This window comes from Parasteatoda tepidariorum, chromosome 3 (genome assembly GCF_982258835.1).
Source record: "Parasteatoda tepidariorum strain Cologne lab strain chromosome 3, Ptep-v5.0, whole genome shotgun sequence".
In the NCBI taxonomy this organism is placed as follows: Eukaryota; Metazoa; Arthropoda; class Arachnida; order Araneae; family Theridiidae; genus Parasteatoda; species Parasteatoda tepidariorum.
In genome coordinates this window covers 48,085,912-48,109,441 of record NC_141757.1, presented here as the reverse complement: position 1 = coordinate 48,109,441, position 23,530 = coordinate 48,085,912, and the positions used below count along the sequence as shown (strand labels likewise).

Below are 23,530 nucleotides of genomic sequence, written 5' to 3'. Positions count from 1 at the left end.
TTATGACACTGTAATAGTATATGATGTTTTCCTCCTGTCATGTAAATATAACTCTGAAATGTTGCCTATATTACAGTATTTAATATTTTCAAGCAAATTACGTGGGCTAAAATTATAGATTAACGTCAAAAAATCGACATAGTAGTTATAACATAGTTCATTATAACATAGTGCCGATTTTTCAAAATTTTTTTTCTTCTGCTTTCTAAACCGTGTTAGTGCTCTTACTTCTTAAACATGTTTTCTGGTTTCATTTCTTAATAATAAATGAGTACTCATTCATTATACTTCCTTAAATTCATTATATTTCCTTTTTCCTTTTTTCCCAATTGAGGATGTATTATGTTAACCCTATTGTTACCAATGAAACTTAGAATTTTAGTTAAATTTTATTAGAAGTTAGTATTTTCTTCAATTTGAAAAAAAATTCGCATTCAGCATTTTCGAAGAAACGCTACCGTTGAAAGGGGAAAAAAAAATTCGGTAAAGTTGAAGCTTGATATTTTGCAATGAATAGACTAATAAACAACAATAATGTGTTATCATATTTAAATTGTGCGTTAGGTAAACAGTTTATGTAGTTAAAATTATTTAATACTCCAATTTTTCTCCAAAACGATTCTTATATAAAATTTATATAAATTTTAGGTTTATTCAAAAGGAAATGAATACCTCATTTCAAGACATCTTTTTCCTTTTCCGAAACAATTCATTGGATAATGATACTTTGGACATGAACCAAGAACAGGATAGATCTGATAAGCAGGAAAAAATGGGAGTTGCGCAAGTAGTCTTTCTCATAATTTCGTCTGTCGGAATATTTGGTAATTCAGTGTCGATTCTTGCCTTGAGGAAATCGAAAAAACTTCGAAGCCCAACCACTGCATTTGTTATAACTTTATGCACTGCCGATATGCTTTTTTGTCTTTTCACTCTAATTAATTTATGCAGACCCGATTGGAACACGAACCACATCTTTTGTATTTTGATAACATGGGCAAAATACTTCGTTGGTGGAGAATCGGAGTATTTAATGATCGGAATTACAATTAATCGATATATCTGTGTAATTTACCCAAAGTATTATCGTTTGATATACAGAAAGAAATATTTAGTATTGCAGATAACTTTAACGTGGATATATGCTTTTATTCATTCAGTTTTACCATTCTTTGGAGTTGTAGGAAAATATGGTTACGAACCTAACAGCGGACTCTGTATCCTTTTGAGACATTATGGAACTGGAGTTACAACTTTCTTTTTTATACACTACTATGCATTTCCAGCCACGGTTTTTGCAATTTGCTATTCGAAAATTTTTTGGGTCACTCATAAGGCATCTCGACGAGTGAGAAAGCAGAGCAATTTTTTTACGCCAGAAGAATTAGAACCTACGGCAACGTCACTAGAGATTCAAAGAGATGATTTTTCTGATCGTGTTGATGATAAGGAACGGAAAATCCTGAAAGTGATGCTAGTCATTTTTGTTGCTTTCCTGATCTGTTACTTTCCAATGACGCTTATTAATTTTTACGACAGTAAAGCGAAAATCCCTACACTTACTGCTCTATCTCTCTTGGGAATAGTCCTATCAAATGTGATCAATCCCATAATATATGTTGCTATGAGTGCTGAATACCGAAAAGCATATCTTGAACTTTTCGCTTGCAAACAAGTCTGGCTGCCATTGTCAACTTCTTCAAATGCAGCAGCTTCTTCAAATACAGCAACTTCAGAGATGCTAAGTGTTTGATATTGCTCTACAATTTTCTTATTTAGGCAAGTTTATATAAACATTATTGTTGTTATAAGTGTCGCAAATATTATATTAGTGTGCAATGCAAAAAAAGAAAAATAATGCGACCCTTAAATTTAGGAATGGTAGAAAGGAATAGTTAAAGTAAAGATATTTACGCAAATGCAGTTGATAATAACAATTCAGATTTATATTTAATTGAACTTTAAAAAAATCATAAAAAAATGGAAAACGAAATAAATAAAATATCTTTGAAAATTTAAAGTATGATTTTGAGTACGATTTTTAAATACCATCTGTACTAATTAATAAGTTTATTTAAAGTTAGACTCTTAAAATATTTAAATCAAATCTAAGTATGCTAAAATTTACCATTAGTTCAAGAGTTATTAGTTTTCCTAATTTTTATCTTGTGCTCTGTACACCAAAAATCTTGAATTTCAAATTTAATTTATTCAAATGGGAATAATTAGTAGAAATTAAATTCATCCTTTTTCAATAACAACCATTTTCAAATACTTGACAAACAATCTAGCCAAATAAAATGCTTTTTGCAATGTCCAGTTAACAGCAAGTAAAATTCTGTAGCGTGTAATTAAGATCAAAAATATCTATTTAATAACTAGTGTCTTTTGGAAATTTTTAAAAAACTTTTTTTGTTTTATGATTGGTCCAATATTTTTGAATTCACGGTAACCATTACTTTCAGAGTTTTGGATGAATCTCGGCTCTAATCTAGCGAAGAAATAAAATTTTATTCTAAGAAACCAAACTCGAATTTTTAAGGATCATTATTATTCTAAATAAAATAAAAACATTGGTATTTCTGGAAAATTATTATTTTTTGTTTACAATTTAAAAAATCGACAAATTTGCCATCTATTTATTCATTATAACATATTGATCGATTCTCCAACATTTGTTTTGCTTTTAAAACCGTTTGTTCTATATGATTGAATGGTTAAGATGTTAGTGCTCTTACTGCTTAAACATGTTTATTGGTTTTAATTCTTAACAATAAATTCTTGATAATAATGAGTACTCATTCATTATACTTCTTTTATTTTCTTTTATTTCTTTTCTTTATTTCCTAATTAAGGATGTATTACGTTGAACCTATTGTTGCGGGGGAAACTTAAATTTTTGAAGATAGTATTTTCTTCAATTTGAAAATTTTTTTGCATAGAGCATTGCCAAGAAACGCTACCGATTAAATCGAAACGGACCGACGAAATTCTTAAAATTTGAAGATTGATATTTTGCAAAGAATAACTAACTAATCAACCACAATAATGTGTTATCACATTAAAAATTGTGTGTTAAGAATAAGGATACAGTTTATGTAGATAAATTTATTAATTTTCTCGATTTTTAACCAAAAAGATTCTTATATGAAATTTATATAAATTTTAGGTTTATTCAAAAGGAAATGAATACCTCATTTCAAGACATCTTTTTCCCCTACCAAAACAATTCATTGGATAATGATACTTTGGACATGAACCAAGAACAAGATAGATCTGATATTCAGGAAAATTTCACAATTGCGCAAGAAGTCTTTCTCATGATTTCATGTGTCGGAATATTTGGTAATTCATTATCGATTCTTGCCTTGAGGAAATCGAAGATGCTTCGATGCCCAACCACTGCCTTTGTTATAACTTTATGCGTTGCCGATTTGCTTTTTTGTATCATCACAATAATAAATTACACCAGGCCCGATTGGAACCGCAACCACTCTTTTTGTATTTTGATAATATGGGCAAAATTTTTAGTCGCTGGAGAATCGTTTTACTTAATGATTGGAATAACGATTAATCGATATATCTGTGTAATTTATCCAAAGTATTATCGTTTGATATACAGAAAGAAATATTTAGTATTGCAGTTAACTTTAACGTGGATGTATTCTTTTATTCATTCACTTTTACCATTCTTTGGAGTTGTAGGAAGATATGGTTACGATCCTAACAGCGGACTCTGTATCATTTTGAGACATTATGGAATAAGAGTTATAACTTTCTTTTTTATACACTACTATGCATTTCCAGCCATGGTTTTTGCAATTTGCTATTCGAGAATTTTTTGGGTCACTCATAAGGCATCTCAACACGTGAGAAAGCAGTGCAATTTGTTTGTTACATCTGAAGAATTAAATGCCACAGCAAGTTCGCGAGAGAGTAGGATTCAAAGAGGTGATTTTCCGAATCGTGTTGATGATAAAGAGATGAAAATCTTGAAAGTGATGCTAGTCGTCTTCTTTGCTTTCCTGATTTGTTACTTTCCAATGGCGCTTATTAATTTTTTTGACAGTAAAGCGAAAATCCCTACACTTACTGCGCTGTCCTTCTTGGGAATCAATTTATCAACTGTGATCAATCCCATAATATACGTTGCTATGAGTGCTGAATACCGAAAAGCATATTTTGAACTTTTCACTTGCAAACAAGTCTGGCTGCCATTGTCAATTTCTTCAAGTAATACAGCAACTTAAGTGTTTGATATTACTCTATAATTTTTTTATTCAGGCAAATTTATATAAACATTATTGTTATAAGTGTCACAAATGTAATATTTGTGTACAATGCCTGAAATAAATAATGTGACCCTTAAATAATGTGACCCTTAAATAATGTGACCCTTAAAAAAAAGAAATGTAAGAAAGGGATTCAGATATGTATTTAATTAAACTTTGAAAAAATCACAAAAGAATTAAAAAATATAAAATGAAATATTTTAATAGCTTTAAAAAGTTAAAGAACGATTTTGAATGCGATTTTTAAATATCATCTGCACTAATTTATACGTTTATTGAAAGTTAGTCTCCCAAAATATTTAAATCAAATCTAAGTATGCTAAAATCTCACTATTAGTTCAAGAGTTGCTAGTTTTCCTAATTTTCATCTTGCGCTCTGTACACCAAAAGTCTTCAATTTCAAATTTAATTTATACAAATGGGAATAAAAAATTTAAAATAATTTATTCCTTCTTCAATCAAAATCATTTATAACTACTTGATAAGCAAACTAGCCAAATAAAGTGCTTTTTTCAATATCCAGTTAACAGCAACTGAGAAAATCTGCAACGTGTGATTAAGAACAAAAATATCTATTTAATAACTAGCGTCTTTTGGAAATTTTTAATAACGTTTCTTTGTCATTTGTTTGATTTCTCGAATATTTCTGTATTCTCTGTAACCAGAACTCTTCCTCACTTACCGAACTTTTGGAATGAATAGAGAACTAAAAACTAGCTCAAAGAAATAAAACTTGCGGAGAAATAAAATTACATCCTAAGAAAACATTCTAAAATTTTTAAAGATCATTATCATTTTAAATAAAATAAGAAATTAATATTTCTTGAAAATCAATTTTTTTTGATGAGCAATTTCCTTAAGCTCGTTTAAGTTTTTCTGTTGTTCAGAAATACGCCATTTCGAAATGCGCAAAAAGAAAAAAAAAGATTAAGGTTATAAGGACTTTTACATTAGGTATAATTAGCCTCAAGTATAAGAATCATATCTTACAGACTGAGTCTAATCCCTTATCCCATGTCTTGGAGATCTTATTTATTTTGAAACTTTTTTTTGCGTGAGTCTGACTTCATCACTTTAATTACCATCTGTAATAATTATTTAGCATGTGTAATGAGGGATACTCCAAACAATGAAGGTTGAATCATAGTACATAAAAATTTCTTTTATTGTGTCAAAATCTATATGTGTAATATATACGGAAATCAATCATTTTTTATATTATTTGTATGGAATGTAAAGTTTTTATTTAGTGTTCTGTACAAACTTTCCTTAACTATTGTAATATAAAGATTTCACTAACATAATGTAGTGTGCATCTTTTACTAGTCTAGTGTAATTGACAAATTTTAGTATTGTAATGCAAGTAATGTTAAAAAATAGTTTTTTAGAAACGATTTTGTAGTGGCTGAATAATTTAATTCAGCCATAACAAAAGATGAAATTAAGATTGGTAAATGGCCTGTTGGTTGCTTTTTACTAATCCCTTGGAATCGCTTGTGGGTACCTTTAACAATTAATGTTAAAAAACAGAAATATGAAATGTAACACGAAACATTAAAAACATGAAACATTGAAGTGAAACAGCTTATTTGATTTTATGACAGCGCCTAATAATAAATGAGTAGGGGAGAGTGGGGTCAATTGTAACATTTTTTACTTAACTATTTTTAACTAACAGAAAATTCAATATATTATCAGTATTAATTGACAGACGAGTAAAGTAGACTATTCTCTACTAGAAAAAAAAATAAATACCTTATTTTAAATATTATTATATTAGTAATTAACAATTTTCGACAGTCGTGCACTTGTTACAATTGTCCCCACTTACGGGGTCAATTGTAACAGTTCATAAATTCAACTAAAACATAGTTAATTATACATATTATCATAGTTGTGATATATTTTTTTATTGATCAAAATAGTAGTGATATTTTAGGAGTAAAAATAATAATGAGCAGAGACCTAAAGGGTTAAACTTTTAACTTTAAGGGGTTAAAAATTTTAATTTATGCTGTGAAAGGTGACAAATTAAATAATGCACATGCAACATAATATAAATGATATAGGAAACTATTGGTCGTTCTTAAAGAGTTAAGTAATTGTTTGTAAGCATAAGATTATTTATTTTCAGCTGTTACAATCGTCCCTTTACTTATTGTTACAATTGTCCCCAAGACGCCATTTCAGCTTCATTTGTTAAAAACAATGCTAGTTAATTAACTAAACTAATCTTTTTTTTTCTGAAATGTTAATTAAGGTGTCCACTTACATATTTGGTTAATAATTTTTATTGATTTAAACAAAATTACTTTGTTATAATATAATATTCTAATGCCAAAAAATTACTTACGTAGCGTGAAAATATCTCTTGTGATGTAACTCTTTCAAAAGTACCTGGAAATGGTTGCCAGCAGGGGTGTACATGTAGATTTATTAAATACACCTTGTGCGCCACCTAAGAACCAAATCTAAAACCCGACACTCGAAATTTTTGCTCTGTTACAATCGTACCCTGTTACAATTGACCCCACTCTCCCCTACTCATTCAGTTTACTTCTTTTATTTCTTTTTATTTCCTTTTTTTATTTCCTAATTAAGGATCTATTACTTTAATCCTATTGTTACCGGTGAAACTTGATTTCTAGAAGATAGTATTTTCCTCAATTTGAAAAATTTTTCGCATAGAGCATACCGACGTAAGCGAAACGTACCGACGAAATGTCTTAAAAGTCGAATATTGATACTTTGCAATGAACAACTAATTAATCAACCACAGTAATGTGTTATTACATTTAAATTGTGTGTTAAGAATATGGACACAGTTTATGTAGTTAAAATTATTAATTATTCAGATTTTTCACCAATAGGATTCTTATATAAAATTTATATAAATTTTAGGTTTATTCAAAAGGAAATGAATAACTCATTTCAAGACATCTTTTTCCATTTCCGAAACAATTCATTGGATAATGATACTTTGGACATGAACCAAGAACAAGATAGATCTGATAAGCAGGAAAAATTCAGAATTGCTCAAGTTGTTTTTCTCATAATTTCGTCTCTCGGAATATTTGGTAATTCAGTATCAATTCTTGCCTTAAGGAAACTTCGAAGCCCAACCATTGCATTTATTATAACTTTATGCGTTGCCGATTTGCTTTTTTGTCTTTTCACCCTAATAAATTTAAGCAGACCCGATTGGAACAGGAACCACGTTTTTTGCATTTTGATAACATGGGCAAAATACTGCGTTGGTGGAGAATCAATGTATTTAATGATTGGAATTACGATTAATCGATATATCTGTGTAATTTACCCAAACCATTATCGTTCGATATACAGAAAGAAATTCTTAGCATTTCAATTAGCTTTAACGTGGATGTTTTCTCTTAGCATGTCAATTTTACCATTCTTTGGAGTTGTAGGAAAATATGGTTACGATCCTAACAGCGGACTTTGTATCCTTTTAAAACGAAATGGAATAACAGTTTCAGCTTTCCTTTCTATATCCTTCTTTGCACTTCCAATCACGGTTCTCGCAGTTTGCTATTCTAGAATTTTTTGGATTACTCATAAGGCATCTCAACAAGTAAGAAAGCATTGCAATTTATTTGCTACTCCTGAAGAATTAAATGCCACAAAAACTTCAATAGAGAGTCAAAGAGGTGAATTTCCACAACGCGTTGACGATACAGAAATGAGAATCCTGAAAGTGATGCTAGCCATCTTTGTTGCTTTCCTGATTTGTTATTCTCCAATGGTGTTAACTCTTCTTTGGGACAGTGCCGATAAAATTCCTGCACTTACATTTCTATCCCAGTTGGGAATCAACTTATCAAATGTGATCAATCCCATAATATACGTTGCTATGTGTGCAGAATTCCGAAAATCATGTTTCGAACTTTTCACTTGCAAACAAGTCAGGCTGCCATTGTCAACTTCTTCAAATGCAGCAACTTCTTCAAATAAAGCGACTTCAGAGATGCAAAGTCTTTGATATTACGCAACATTTTTTTATATTGTTAAACTTATATAAACATTATTTTTATAAGTGTAACAAATGTAATATTAGTGTCCATTTAATAATTTTAGTAATATTATAAATGTAATAGCAATGCTCAAAATAAATAATGTGACCCTTACATTGAAAAATGCTGGAAAGGGATAGTGAAAATAAATATATTTAAACAAATACAGTTGATAATAATGATTTTGATATATATTTATTTAAACTTAAAAAAATCATAAAAAATAAAGAAAATAGAAAATGAAATAAATTAAACATCTTTAAAAAATTAAAGTATGATTTTAAGTAAGATTTTCAAATATCATCTGATCTAATTTATAAGTATAATTACAGCTAATCTCCTAAAATATTTAAATCACTTCTAAGTATGCTAAAATCAGACCATTAGTTCAAAAGTTATTAGTTTTCCTAATTTATATTATGTGTTCTAAACACGAAAATTCTTTTCGTTTAAAATTGAATAGTTTTCAATTGCTTGAAAACTCAAAGTGAAATTTGAAATGAGCAAAAAGAAAAAAAAAGATTAAGGTCATAAGGACTTTTACATTATGTATAATATGCCTCAAGTATAAGTATCATATCTTTCAGATTGAGTCTAATACTTTCCCCCATGTCTCAGAGATATATCGGAAAACCTTTTATATTTATTTCGAAACAATTTTTTTTGTGTGTGTCTAATTTCATCACTTTAATTATCATTTGTAATAATTATTTAGCATATATTAGGTGGGATACTCCAAACCATGACTTCTAAGTATGCTAAAATCTGACGATTAGTTCATAAGTTATTAGTTTTCCTAATTTATATCTTGTGATCTGAACACAAAAATTCTTATTGTTTTGAATTTAATCTGCTCAAATGGGAATAAATAATTGAAAATAAATTATTTCTTCAACAATAAAATTTTTTTTAAACTATTTGATAAACAAACGAGACAAATCAAATGCTTTCTTCAATATCCACTTAACAGCAACTGAGAAAATCTGAAGCGCTTAATAAAGAACAAAAATATGTATTTAATAGTCTGTTTCGTTTTGTAATTTTATTAGCATTTTTTGTCAAATGATTCCTCGAATATTTCCGAATTCATGGTAAACGAAACTCTTTATCACCACAGAACTTTTGTATGAATTTCCGGTCAAATAATCAAACACTCGCTGAAAAATAGAATTATATTTTAAGTAAACGTTCTAAAATTTTTATAGATCATTATAGTTTTAACTAATATAAAAAATTTGTATGTCTTGAAAATTATTATTTTTAGTAGATGAGCAATTTCTACAAGTTTTGTTTTGCTAAAAAGCTCCAAGCGAAATTTGAAATGAGCAAAAAGAAAAAAAAAGATTAAGGTTATAAGGATTTTTACATTAAGTATAATATGCCTCAAGTATACGGATCATATTTTACATATTAAGTCTGATCCCTTACACCATGTCTCAGAGATTTGTCGGAAAACTTTTTTATATTTATTTCGAAACAATTGTTTTTGTGTGTGTCTAATTTCATCACTTTAATTATCATCTGTAATAATTATTTAGCATATATTAAGTAGGATTCCCAAAACCATGATGGTTGAATCATAGTACATAGAAAGTTCTTTTATTATGTCAAAACCTTTGCTTGTAATATTAGTGGAAATCAAAATTTTTTTATACTATTTATGTGGAATGTAACGTTTTTATTTTGTGTTCTGTAAAAACTTTAGTAAACTAATATAATATGAAGGTTTCACTACTTTAATGTTATGAACAAATTCTACTTTTGTAATACTATGTACAAATTTTACTTACTAGTTTAATTGACAAATTTTGCTCTTCTAACATAAGTAAAGTTGAAAATATTATTTTTAGATGCGTTTTTATAGTGGATGATGTTTTTAATTCAGCCATTACAAAAGAAGACATTAAGATTTTTAAATGGCTTGATGGTTGCCGTTTACCAATCTTTTGGAATAGCTTACGGGTAGCAGTAGCAATTAATGTGACGAAAGCAACTTTAAGAAAAGTAACACGAAACATAGAACATTGAAAACATGAAGCAGATTTCTTTATTTCGTTAAAACTCCTCAAAACTTGAAAACCTTTTATTTACGCCAACTTATTATTTATTTTGTTGCTTTTTCTTTGTTAAAGTTAATGATAAGAATGGTAAATTTATCAAGTACTACAATTTAAAGCGTTATCTCTATATTTAAATTTTCTGAAATAGAATTTGGCCTTAAGAATGGTAAATGTATCAAGTACTACAATTTAAAGCGCTATGTCTACATTTAAATTTTCTGAAATGGATTTCGCTCTTAAGATAATGTAGCTATGCGCGAGCGTTATTACATTATTATTTAATGATTTCGTCAGAAAAGTATGAATCATTTTAAAAATCTCTTATATTTCATGAATTTTCTTTTATTCTTGCATCCCCTCATGACACTGAAGTAGTATGTGATGTTTTTATCCTGTCATGTAAATATAACTGTAAATTTTAGCCTATATTACAGTATTTAATTTTTTCAAGTAAATTATGCGAGAAAAAATTGTAGATTAACGTCAAAAATCGACATATTAGTTCTCTATTTTTTCATCATGAAATATTGCCCGATTCTCCAACATTTGATTCTCCAACATATTTTTGAATTCTAGAAGATAGTGTTTTCCTCAATTTGAAAAATTTTTCGCGTAGAACATACCATCGAAAGCGATACGTACCGACGAAATGTTTTAAAGCCGAATATTGATACTTTACAATGAGCAGCCAATTAATCAACCACAATAATGTGTTATTACATTTAAATTGCGTGTTAAGAATATGGACACAGTTTATGTAGTTAAAATTATTAATTATCCAGATTTTTCTGCAATAGGATTCTTATATAAAATTTATGTAAATTTTAGGTTTATTCAAAAGGAAATGAATACCTCATTTCAAGACATCTTTTTCCCCTTCCAAAACAATTCATTGGATAATGATACTTTGGACATGAACCAAGAACTAGATAGATCTGATAAGCAGGAAAAATTCAGAATTGCTCAAGTTGTTTTTCTCATAATTTCGTCTCTCGGAATATTTGGGAATTTAGTGTCGATTCTTGCCTTGAAGAAGCATCGAAGCCCAACCATTGCATTTATTATAACTTTATGCACTGCCGATTTGCTTTTTTGTCTTTTCACCCTAATAAATTTAAGCAGACCCGATTGGAACAGGAACCACGTTTTTTGCATTTTGATAACATGGGCAAAATACTTCGTTGGTGGAGAATCGATGTATTTAATGATTGGAATTACGATTAATCGATATATATGTGTAATTTACCCAAACTATTATCGTTCGATATACAGAATGAAATTCTTAGCATCTCATTTAGCTTTAACGTGGATGCATTCCTTTATTATGTCAATTTTACCATTATTTGGAGTTGTAGGAAAATATGATTACGATCCTAACAGCGGACTCTGTATCCTTTTAAAACGAAATGGAATAACAGTTTCAACTTTCCTTTTTATATCCTACTTTGCACTTCCACTCACGGTTCTTGCAATTTGCTATTCTAGAATTTTTTGGATTACTCATAAGACATCTCAACAAGTTAGAAAGCATTGCAATTTATCTGCTACGCCTGAAAAATTAAATGCCACAACAACTTCACTAGAGAGTCAAAGAGGTGATTTTCCACATCGCTTTAACGACACAGAAATGAGAATCATGAAAGTGACGCTAGTCATCTTTGTAGCTTTCCTGATTTGTTATTCTCCAATGGTGTTAACTCTTCTTTGGGACAGTGCAGATAAAATTCCTGCACTTACATTTCTATCCCAGTTGGGAATCAACTTATCAAATGTGATCAATCCCATAATATACGTTGCTATGTGTGCTGAATTCCGAAAATCATGTTTCGAACTTTTCACTTGCAAACAAGTCAGGCTGCCATTGTCAGCTTCTTCAAATGCAGCAACTTCTTCAAATAAAGCGACTTCAGAGATGCGAAGTGTCTGATATTGCGCAACAATTTTTTATATTGTTAAACTTATATAAACATTATTTTTATAAGTGTAACAAATGTAATATTAGTGTCCATTTAATAATTTTAGTAATATTATAAATGTAATAGCAATGCTCAAAATAAATAATGTGACCCTTACATTGAAAAATGCTGGAAAGGGATAGTGAAAATAAATATATTTAAACAAATACAGTTGAAAATAATGATTTTGATATATATTTATTTAAACTTAAAAAAATCATAAAAAATAAAAAATAGAAAATGAAATAAATTAAACATCTTTAAAAAATTAAAGTATGATTTTAAGTAAGATTTTCAAATATCATCTGCACTAATTTATAAGTATAATTACAGCTAATCTCCTAAAATATTTAAATCACTTCTAAGAATGCTAAAATCAGACCATTAGTTCAAAAGTTATTAGTTTTCCTAATTTATATCATGTGCTCTAAACACGAAAATTCTTTTCGTTTAAAATTGAATAGTTTTCAATTGCTTGAAAACTCTAAGTGAAATTTGAAATGAGCAAAAAAAAAAAAAAAAAAGATTAAGGTCATAAGGACTTTTATATTATGTATAATATGTCTCAAGTATAAGGATCATATCTTTCAGATTGAGTCTTATACTTTCCCCCATGTCTGAGAGATATATCGGAAAACCTTTTATATTTATTTCAAAAAAAATTTTTTTTGCGTGTGTCTAATTTCATCACTTTAATTATCATTTGTAATAATTATTTAGCATATATTAGTTGGGATACTCCAAACCATGACTTCTAAGTATGCTAAAATCTGACCATTAGTTCAAAAGTTATTAGTTTTCCTAATTTATATCTTGTGCTCTGAACACAAAAATTCTTATTGTTTTGAATTTAATCTGTTCAAATGAGAATAAATAATTGAAAATAAATTATTTCCTCCTCAATAAATTTTTTTTTAAACTATTTGATAAACAAACGAGCCAAATCAAATGCTTTCTTCAATATCCACTTAACAGCAACTGAGAAAATCTGAAGCGCATAATAAGGAACAAAAATATGTATTTAATAGTCTGTTTCGTTTCGTAATTTTATTAGCATTTTTTTTTGTCAAATGATTCCTCGAATATTTCTGAATTCATGGTAAACGAAACTCTTTATCACCACAGAACTTTTGTATGAGTTTCCGGTCAAAGAATGAAACACTCGCGGAAAAATAGAATTATATTTTAGGAAAACGTTCTAAAAGTTTTATAGATCATTATAGTTTTAACTAATATAAAAAATTTGTATGTCTTGAAAATTATTATTTTTAGTAGATGAGCAATTTCTACAAGTTTTCTTTTGCTAAAAAGCTCCACGCGAAATTTGAAATGAGCAAAAAGAAAAAAAAAGATTAAGGTTATAAGGATTTTTACATTAAGTATAAAATGCCTCAAGTATACGGATCATATTTTACATATTAAGTCTAATCCCTTACACCATGTCTCAGAGATTTGTCGGAAAACTTTTTTATATTTATTTCGAAACAATTGTTTTTGTGCGTGTCTAATTTCATCACTTTAATTATCATCTGTAATAATTATTTAGCATATATTAAGTGGGATTCCCCAAGCCATGATGGTTGAATCATAGCACATAGAAAGTTCTTTTATTATGTCAAAACCTTTACTTGTAATCTTAGTGGAAATCAAAAAATTTTTATACTATTTATGTGGAATGTAACGTTTTTATTTTGTGTTCTGTAAAAACTTTACTAAACTGATATAATATGAAGGTTTCACTACTTTAATGTTATGAACAAATTCTACTTTTTTAATACTAAGTACAAATTTTACTTACTAGTTTAATTGAAAAATTTTGCTCTTGTAACATAAGTAAAGTTGAAAATATTATATTTAGATGCGTTTTTATAGTGGATGAATTTTTTAATTCAGCCATTACAAAAGAAGACATTAAGATTTTTAAATGGCTTGATGGTTGCCGTTTACCAATCCTTTGGAATAGCTTACGGGTAGCAGTAGCAATTAATGTTACGAAAGCAACTTTAAGAAATGTAACTCGAAACATTGAGCATTGAAAACATGAAGCAGATTTAAAACTCCTCAGAACTTGAAAACCTTTTATTTACGCCAACTTATTATTTATTTTGTTGCTTTTTCTTTGTTAAAGTTAATGATAAGAATGGTAAATTTATCAAGTACTACAATTTAAAGCGTTATCTCTATATTTAAATTTTCTGAAATAGAATTTGGCCATAAGAATGGTAAATGTATCAAGTACTACAATTTAAAGCGTTATGTCTACATTTAAATTTTCTGAAATGGATTTCGCTCTTAAGATGATTTAGCTATGCGCGAGCGTTATTACATTATTATTTAATGATTTCGTCAGAAAAGAATGAATCATTTTAAAAATCTCATTTATTTCATGAATTTTCTTTTATTCTTGCACCTCCTCATGACACTGTAGTAGTATGTGATGTTTTTATCCTTCCATGTAAATATAACTGTAAATTTTAGCCAATATTACAGTATTTTATTTTTCAAGTAAATTATGCGTTGAAAAATTATAGATTAACGTCAAAAAATCGACATAGTAGCTCTCTATTCTTTCATTATGAAATATTGCCCGATTCTCCAACATTTGATTCTCCGACATATTTTTGAATTCCAGAAGATAGTGTTTTCCTCAATTTGAAAAGTTTTTCGCATAGAACATACCATCGAAAGCGAAACGTACCCACGAAATGTCTGAAAAGCCGAATATTGATACTTTACAATGAGCAGCTAATTAATCAACCACAATAATGTGTTATTACATTTAAATTGCGTGTTAAGAATATGGACACAGTTTTTGTAGTTAAAATTATTAATTGTCCAGATTTTTCTGCAATAGGATTCTTATATAAAATTTATGTAAATTTTAGGTTTATTCAAAAGGAAATGAATACCTCATTTCAAGACATCTTTTTCCCCTTCCGAAACAATTCATTGGATAATGATACTTTGGACATGAACCAAGAACAAGATAGATCTGATAAGCAGGAAAAATTCAGAATTGCTCAAGTTGTTTTTCTCATAATTTCGTCTGTCGGAATATTTGGGAATTCAGTGTCGATTCTCGCCTTGAGGAAGCTTCGAAGCCCAACCATTGTATTTATTATAACTTTATGCTCTGCCGATTTGCTTTTTTGTCTTTTCACCCTAATAAATTTAAGCAGACCCGATTGGAACAGGAACCACGTTTTTTGCATTTTGATAACATGGGCAAAATACTGCGTTGGTGCCGAATCGATGTATTTAATGATTGGAATTACGATTAATCGATATATCTGCGTAATTTACCCAAAGTATTATCGTTTGATATACAGAAAAAAATATTTAGTATTACAGTTAGCTTTAACGTGGATGTATTCTTTTATTATGTCAATTTTACCATTCTTTGGAGTTGTAGGAAAATATAGTTACGATCCTAACAGCGGACTCTGTATCCTTTTAAAACGAAATGGAATAACAGTTTCAACTTTCCTTTTTATATCCTACTTTGCACTTCCACTCACGGTACTTGCAATTTGCTATTCTAGAATTTTTTGGATTACTCATAAGACATCTCAACAAGTTAGAAAGCATTGCAATTTATCTGCTACGCCTGAAGAATTAAATGCCACAACAACTTCAATAGAGAGTCAAAGAGGTGATTTTCCACATCGCGTTGACGATACAGAAATGAGAATCCTGAAAGTGATGCTAGCCATCTTTGTTGCTTTCCTGATTTGTTATTCTCCAATGGTGTTAACTCTTCTTTGGGACAGTGCAGATAAAATTCCTGCACTTACATTTCTATCCCAGTTGGGAATCAACTTATCAAATGTGATCAATCCCATAATATACGTTGCTATGTGTGCTGAATTCCGAAAATCTTTTTTCGTACTTTTCACTTGCAAACAAGTCAGGCTGCCATTGTTAACTTCTTCAAATGCAGCAACTTCTTCAAATAAAGCGACTTCAGAGATGCGAAGTGTTTGATATTGCGCAACAATTTTTTATATTGTTAAACTTAAAAAAACATTATTTTTATAAGTGTTACAAATGTAATATTAGTGTTCATTTAATAATTTTAGTAATATTATAAATGTAATAGCAATGCTCAAAATAAATAAAGTAACCCTTACATTTAAAAATGCTGAAAAGGGATAGTGAAAATAAATATATTTAAACAAATACAGTTGATAATAATAATTTTGATTTATATTTATTTAAACTAAAAAAAATCATAAAAAATAAAAAATAGTAAATGAAATAAATTAAACATCTTTAAAAAATTAAAGTATGATTTTAAGTAAGATTTTCAAATATCATCTGCACTAATTTATAATTATATTTAACGCTAATCTCATAAAATATTTAAATCAAATCTAAGTATGCTAAAAGTTAGTTCAAAAGTTATTAGTTTTCCTAATTTATTTGATGTGCTCTGAGCACAAAAATTGTTATTGTTTGAAATTTAATCTGTTCAAATGGGAATAAATAATTGAAATTAAATTATTCCTTCCTCAATAAAATTTTTTTTAAACTATTTGATAAACAAACGAGACAAATCAAACGCTTTCTTTAATATCCACTTAACAGCAACTGAGATAATCCGTATCGCGTAATTAAGAACAAAAATATGTATTTAATAACTTGTTTCGTTTTGCAATTTTAGTAGCATTTTTTTTGTCAAATGATTCCTTGAATATTCCTGAATTCACGGTAACTAAAACTCTTTATCACTTACAGAGCTTTTGTATGAGTCTCCGGTCAAAGAATGAAACACTCGAGGAAAAATAGAATTATATTTTAAGAAAACGTTCTGAAATTTTTATAGATCATTATAATTTTATCTAATATAAAAAATTTGTATGCCTTGAAAATTATTATTTTTAGTAGATGAAACATTTCTACAAGTTTTCTTTTGCTTAAAAGCTCCAAGCGAAATTTGAAATGAGCAAAAAGAAAAAGAAAAGATTAAGGTTATAAGGACTTTTACATTAAGTATAATATGCCTCAAGTATAAGGATCATATTTTACAGATTAAGTCTAATCCCTTACACCATGTCTCAGAGATTTGTCGGAAAACCTTTTTATATTTATTTCGAAACAATTGTTTTTTAGTGTGTCTAATTTCATCACTTTAATTATCATCTGTAATAATTATTTAGCATATATTAAGTGGGATTCCCCAAACCATGATGGTTGAATCATAGTACATAGAAAGTTCTTTTATTTTAATTCGAACTTTTCACTTGCAAACAAGTCAGGCTGCCATTGTCAACTTCTTCAAATGCAACAACTTCTTCAAATACAGCAACTTAAGAGATGCTAAGTGTTTGATATTGCGCAAAAATTTTCCTATTTAGTTAAACTTATATAAACATTATTATTATAAGTGTCGCAAATGTAATAATAGCGTCTATTTAATAATATTAGTAATATTATTAAATGTAATAGCAATGCTCAAAATAAATAATGTGACCCTTAAAGTTGAAAATGCTGGAAAGGGATAGTGAAAATAAGTATATTGAAACAAATACAGTTGATAATAAAATCTAGATATATATTCTAACGTTCTAAAATTCAGATATATATTTATTTAATTTTTAAAAAAATCATAAAAAATAAGAAATAGAAAATGAAATAAATTAAATATCTTTAAAAAAAACTAAAGTACGATTTATAAACATCATTTATAAGAAGTTTCTAATTTATAAGTATAATTAAAATTATATTAAATTATAAATATATTTTAAAGTTATTCTCATAAAATATTTAAATCCCATCTAAGCATGCTAAAATCTGACCATTAATTCAAAAGTTATTAGTTTTCCTGATTTCTATTTATCTTGCGGTCTGTACACAAAAATTTTTAATGTTTGAAATTTAATTTGTTCAAACGGGAATAAATAATTGAAAAAAATTATTCCTTTTTCAATCAAAAACATTTTTAATTGCTTGATATGCAAACTAGCCAAATCAAATGCTTTCTTCAATATCCAGTTAACAGCAACTGAGAAAATCTGTAGCGTGTATTTAAGAACAAAAATAAGTATTTAATAACTTGTTTCGTTTTTAAATTTTTATTAGCATTTTTTTGTCAAATGATTCCTGGAATATTTTTGAATTCACGGTAACCAAAACTCTTCATCCCTTACAAAGCTTTTGTATGAGTCTCTACACAAAGAACTAAAAACTCCCCGAAAAATGGAATTATACTTTAAGAAAACGTTCTAAAATTTTGAAGGATCATTATCATTTTAACTAATAATAAAAATTTGTATTTTTTGAAAATTATTATTTTTTGTTGATGAGCGATTTTTTCTTTTGGCTCACAAGCTTGAATTCTGGAAGATAGTATATTCTTCAATTTAAAAAATTCGCATGAGGCATTTCTCAAAAAAACTATTCCATTGAAACCGACAAAATTTCGAAAATTGAAAGTTGAAAGCTGAAAATTGATATTTTGCAAAGAATAACTAATCAACCACAATAATGTGTCATAATATTTAAATTGTGTGTTGAGAATATGGATACAGTTTATGTAGATAAAATTCTTAATTTTCTCGATTTTTCTCCAATAGGATTCTTATACAAATTTTATATAAATTTTAGGTTTATTCAGAAGGAAATGAATACCTCATTCCAAGACATCTTTTTCCTTTTCCGAAACAATTCATTGGATAATGATACTTTGGACATGAACCAAGAACAAGATAGATCTGATAAGCAGGAAGAACCCGTAATTGCTCAAGTTGTCTTTCTCATAATTTCGTCTCTCGGAATATTTGGGAATTCAGTATCGATTCTTGCCTTGAAAAAATCGAAGAAGCATCGAGGACCAACCGATGCATTTGTTATAACTTTATGCACTGCCGATTTGCTTTTTTGCATCATCACAATAATAAATTACTGCAGGCCTGATTGGAACCGCAACCACACTTTTTGCCTTTCGATAACATGGGCAAAATTTTTTGTCATTGGAGAATCGTTTTACTTAATGATTGGAATTACGATTAATCGATATATCTGTATAATTTACCCAAAGTATTATCGTTTGATATACAGAAAGAAATATTTAGTATTGCATATAGCTTTTACGTGGATGTATTCTTTTATTCATTCAATTTTACCATTCTTTGGACTTGTTGGAACATATGGTTACGAACCTAACAGCGGACTCTGTATCCTTTTGAGACATTATGGAATAACAGTTCCAATTTTCTTTTTTATACACTTCTTTGCATTTCCAGCCACGCTTTTTGTAGTTTGCTATTCGAGAATTCTTTGGGTCACTTATAAGATATCTCAACAAGTGAGAAAGCATTGCAGTGTATTTGTTACGACTGAAGATTTTCAAAATGGGTGTTTTCCACATCGCGTTGACGATAATGAAATGAAAATCATGAAAGTGATGCTAGTCGTCATTGCTGCTTTCCTGATTTGTTACTTTCCAATGACTATTATTCATTTTTTTGACAGTAAAGCAAAAATCCCTACTCTTACTGCGTTGTCCTTCTTGGGACTCAACTTATCAAATGTGATCAATCCCATGATATACGTCGCTATGTGTGCTGAATTCCGAAAAGCATATTTTGAACTTTTCACTTGCAAATAATCATTGTCAACTTCTTCAAATAATACAGCAACTTCATAGATGATAAATGTTCAATAATGCTCCATAATTTTTTTATTTAAGCAAATTTGTGTAAACATTATTGTTATAAGTGTCAAAAGTGTATTATTAGTGTACAATGCCCAAACTAATTTTTGTAACCCTTAAATATAGAAATGCTGGAAAGGGACAGTGAAAATAAAGATATTTAAACAAATCCTGTTGATAATAAGAATAATTCAGATATATATTTAATTAAAATTTTAAAAAAAATGATGAAAAATTAAAAAATAGAAAATTAAATAATTTAGGTATCTTCAAAAAGTTAAAAAACAATTTTGAGTACAATTTTTAAATATCATCTGCACTAATTTATAAGTTTATTTAAAGTTAGTCTCATAAAATATTTAAATCACATCTAAGTATGCTAAAATAGGACCTCGAGTGCCGAATATCGAAAAGCATATTTTGAACTTTTCACCTGCAAACAAGTTTGGCTGCCATTGTCAACTTCGTCAAAAGCAGCAACTTATTGAAATATAGAAATTTAAGAGATGCTAAATGTTTGATATTGCTCTGCATTTTCTTTCCCTGCAAATTGATATAAACATTGTTTTTGTAAGTGTCACAAATATTATATTAGTGTGCGATGCAAAAAATAAATAATGTGACCCTTAAATTTATAAATGCTATAAAGGGATAGTGAAAAAAAAGATATTTAGGCAAATACAGTTGATAGTAATAAATCAGATATATATTTAATTGAGCATTAAAATATCATAAAAAATAGAAAATTAAATAAACTAAATATCATTAAAAAGTAAAATTCCGATTTGGAGTATGATTTTAAAATATCATCTGCACTTAATTTATTAGGATATTAAAAGTTAGTCTCATAAAATATTATATCAAATCTAAGTGTGCTAATATCTCACCATTAGTTCAAGAGTTATTAGTTTTCCTACTTTTCATCTTGTGCTCTGTTTACTAAAAATCTTTAGTTTTAAATTTATTTTATTGAAATGGGAATAAATAATTGAAAATAAATTATTACTTTTTCTATCGAAGCCATTTTTAACTACTTGATAAGCAAACTAGCCAAATAAAATGCTTTTTTTAATATCCAGTTAACAGCAACTGAGACAATTTGCAACGTGTAATTAAGAGCAAAAAAACCTTTGTACTAACTTGTCTCTTTTGGAAATTTTCAATAGTATGTTTTTGTTATGTGATTCCTCGAATATTTCTGAATACACGGTAACTGAAACTCTTCGTCACTTACAGAGTCTTTGGATGAATAACTGCTTGAAGAACTGAAAACTAGTTGAGAAATAAAACTATATTCTAAGAAAATGCTCTACAATTTTAAAGGAACATTATCATTTTAAATAAAATAAAAATACATTATTACTTGTAAATCTTTATTATTATTATTATTATTATTTTGATGAGCAATTTCTACAACTTAGTTTAGGTTTTTCTGTTGATCATAAGCTCTAAACGAATTTTGAAATGCACAAAAAGAAAAAACAAAGATTTAGGTTATAACGATTTTTATATTAGGTAGAACATATCTCAAGTGTAAGGATCATATCTTACAAATTGAGTCTGATCCTTTCCCCCATATCTCAGAGATATATCGGAAAACTTCTCTATATTCATTCTAAAACATTTTTTCCCCTTTTTTTGTGGCTGATTTCATCGCCTTAATTATCATCTGCAATAATTATTTAGCATATGTTTTGTGGGATATTCCAAACCATGAAGGTTGAATCATAATACATTAAATATTATGTCGAAACCAATATGTGTAATATTTACGGAAATCAATGATATTTATACAATTTATGATGAATGTAACGTTTTTATTTAGTGTTTTGTACAAACTTTACTAAAGTAATATAGATTACACTATATAGATTTCTCTAACTCAATGTTACGTTCAAATTTTACTAGTCTAGTATAATTGACAAAATGTACTTTTAAAACGTAAATAATATTAAAAAATTTATTTTTCGAAGCGTTTTCGTAATGGCTGAATATTTGAATTTTGCCATTACAAAAGAAGACATTAGGATTTTTAAATGGCCTGATGGTTGCCGTTTACCAATCCTTTGGAATAGCTTACGGGTACCTATAGCAATTAATGTTACGAGAAAAGCATTAGGAAATTTAACACGAAACATTGAACATTGAAAACATGAAACAGATTTGTTTATTTCATTTAAACTCCTCAGAACTTGAAAACCTTTTATTTACTCCAAGTTATTATTTATTCGTTGAATTTTTGGTGTTAAAGTTAATGATAGGAATGGAAAATGTATCAAGTAATACAATTTAAAACTATATCTCCATATTTACATTCTCTGAAATAGAATTCGCTCTTAAGATGATTTAGCTATACGTGAGCGTTATTACATTATTATTGACAATGATTTCGTCAGAAAAGTATGTATCATTTTAAAAAACGTCAAATCTAATATATTTCATGAATTTTCTTTCACTCTTGCATCCCCTTATGACACTGTAATAGTATAGAATTTGGTTAGTCGTGCCGCCCAATGATATGGGCACTCGACTGCTACAATGCAATACAATACAATTTGACAACCACAATAAAATACAATGAATACTGTTACAAAAATAAGCAAATAATTAAATAAAAATAACAATGACATTAGAGTACAGCTGATTTCGTTACAATAAGGACAGCTGAAGCATGAAGTCCAAAAGCATGAAAAGAAGAACTCTTCGAAGGAGGACGGTTTAATGGTTAAAAACAATTAGAAAATGTATAATTAATAGCTAAATTACAACAAAATCAATTAAAAAATTAATCAAATTTAAAATTAGGAATATAAAGCTACAGTTTATATCCACCCGATCGAGCTGTGTGCCCTTTTTAGCTTAAGTATCTGCCTCCTTGTTGCTCATTTCCTGTGTGTGGCCTAATCCAATTTAACATGTGTCCTTTACCTATATTATGTTTGATGTCTTCAACTTATTTGTGGGTTTATTTGTGGGCAAGGGGTTTTGATATGCTGGGGGTAGTATATGCTGTTTTCCTTCTGTCATGTAAATATAACTGTAAAATGTTGCCTATATTACAGTATTTAATATTTTTAAGCAAATTATGTGGGGTAAAATCGTAACGTCAAAAAATCGACATAGTAGCTCTCTATTCATTCATGAATAGAAATAAGAACCGATTCTCCAACATTTTTTTCTTCCTGCTTTTGAAACTGCTTGCTCTTTATAACTGGATGGTAAAGTTGTTAGTAGGGGAGAGTGGGGTCAATTGTAACATTTTTTACTTAACTATTTTTAACTAACAAAAAATCCAATATATTATTAGTATTTATTGACAGACGTGTAAAGTAGACTATCCTCTACTAGAAGAAAAATAAATACCTGATTTTAAATATTATTATATTAGTTATTAACAATTTTTGACAGTCGTGCACTTGTTGCAATTGTCCCCACTTATGGGGTCAATTGTAACAGTTCATAAATTCAACTAAAACATAGTTAATTATACATATTATCATAGTTGTGATATACTTTTTTATTGATCAAAATAGTAGTG

At 28.3% G+C, this 23,530-nt stretch overlaps 3 protein-coding genes across 6 annotated transcripts in view; all 3 read left to right on the top strand.

The window, feature by feature from the left end:
* Positions 1 to 23,530, top strand: part of LOC107447106 (G protein-coupled receptor moody) — a 66,271-nt gene that overhangs the window by 10,298 nt on the left and 32,443 nt on the right. Inside the window, exon 2 of one of the 4 annotated variants that reach the window (XR_015432533.1) lies at positions 18,945 to 23,230. The exons of 2 other annotated variants lie outside the window; for them this stretch is intronic. Coding sequence is in view for 1 of the 2 variants with exons in the window: in XM_043038932.3 (XP_042894866.3) it covers positions 665 to 1,753 (1,089 nt within the window). In the remaining variant the exon portion in view is untranslated. Of the gene's footprint in view, positions 1 to 648; positions 5,979 to 18,944; positions 23,231 to 23,530 lie in introns of those variants that run through there. One more of the 4 variants, XM_043038932.3, reaches the window with a different exon arrangement.
* Positions 6,037 to 8,487, top strand: LOC147813782 (G protein-coupled receptor moody-like). Its single transcript, XM_087159277.1, has one exon. The coding sequence runs from the start codon at positions 7,108 to 7,110 to the stop codon at positions 8,290 to 8,292; it is 1,185 nt and encodes a 394-aa protein (XP_087015403.1). The 5' UTR covers positions 6,037 to 7,107; the 3' UTR covers positions 8,293 to 8,487.
* On the top strand, positions 14,786 to 16,516 carry LOC139426432 (G protein-coupled receptor moody-like). Its single transcript, XM_071185304.2, has one exon. The coding sequence runs from the start codon at positions 15,138 to 15,140 to the stop codon at positions 16,320 to 16,322; it is 1,185 nt and encodes a 394-aa protein (XP_071041405.2). The 5' UTR covers positions 14,786 to 15,137; the 3' UTR covers positions 16,323 to 16,516.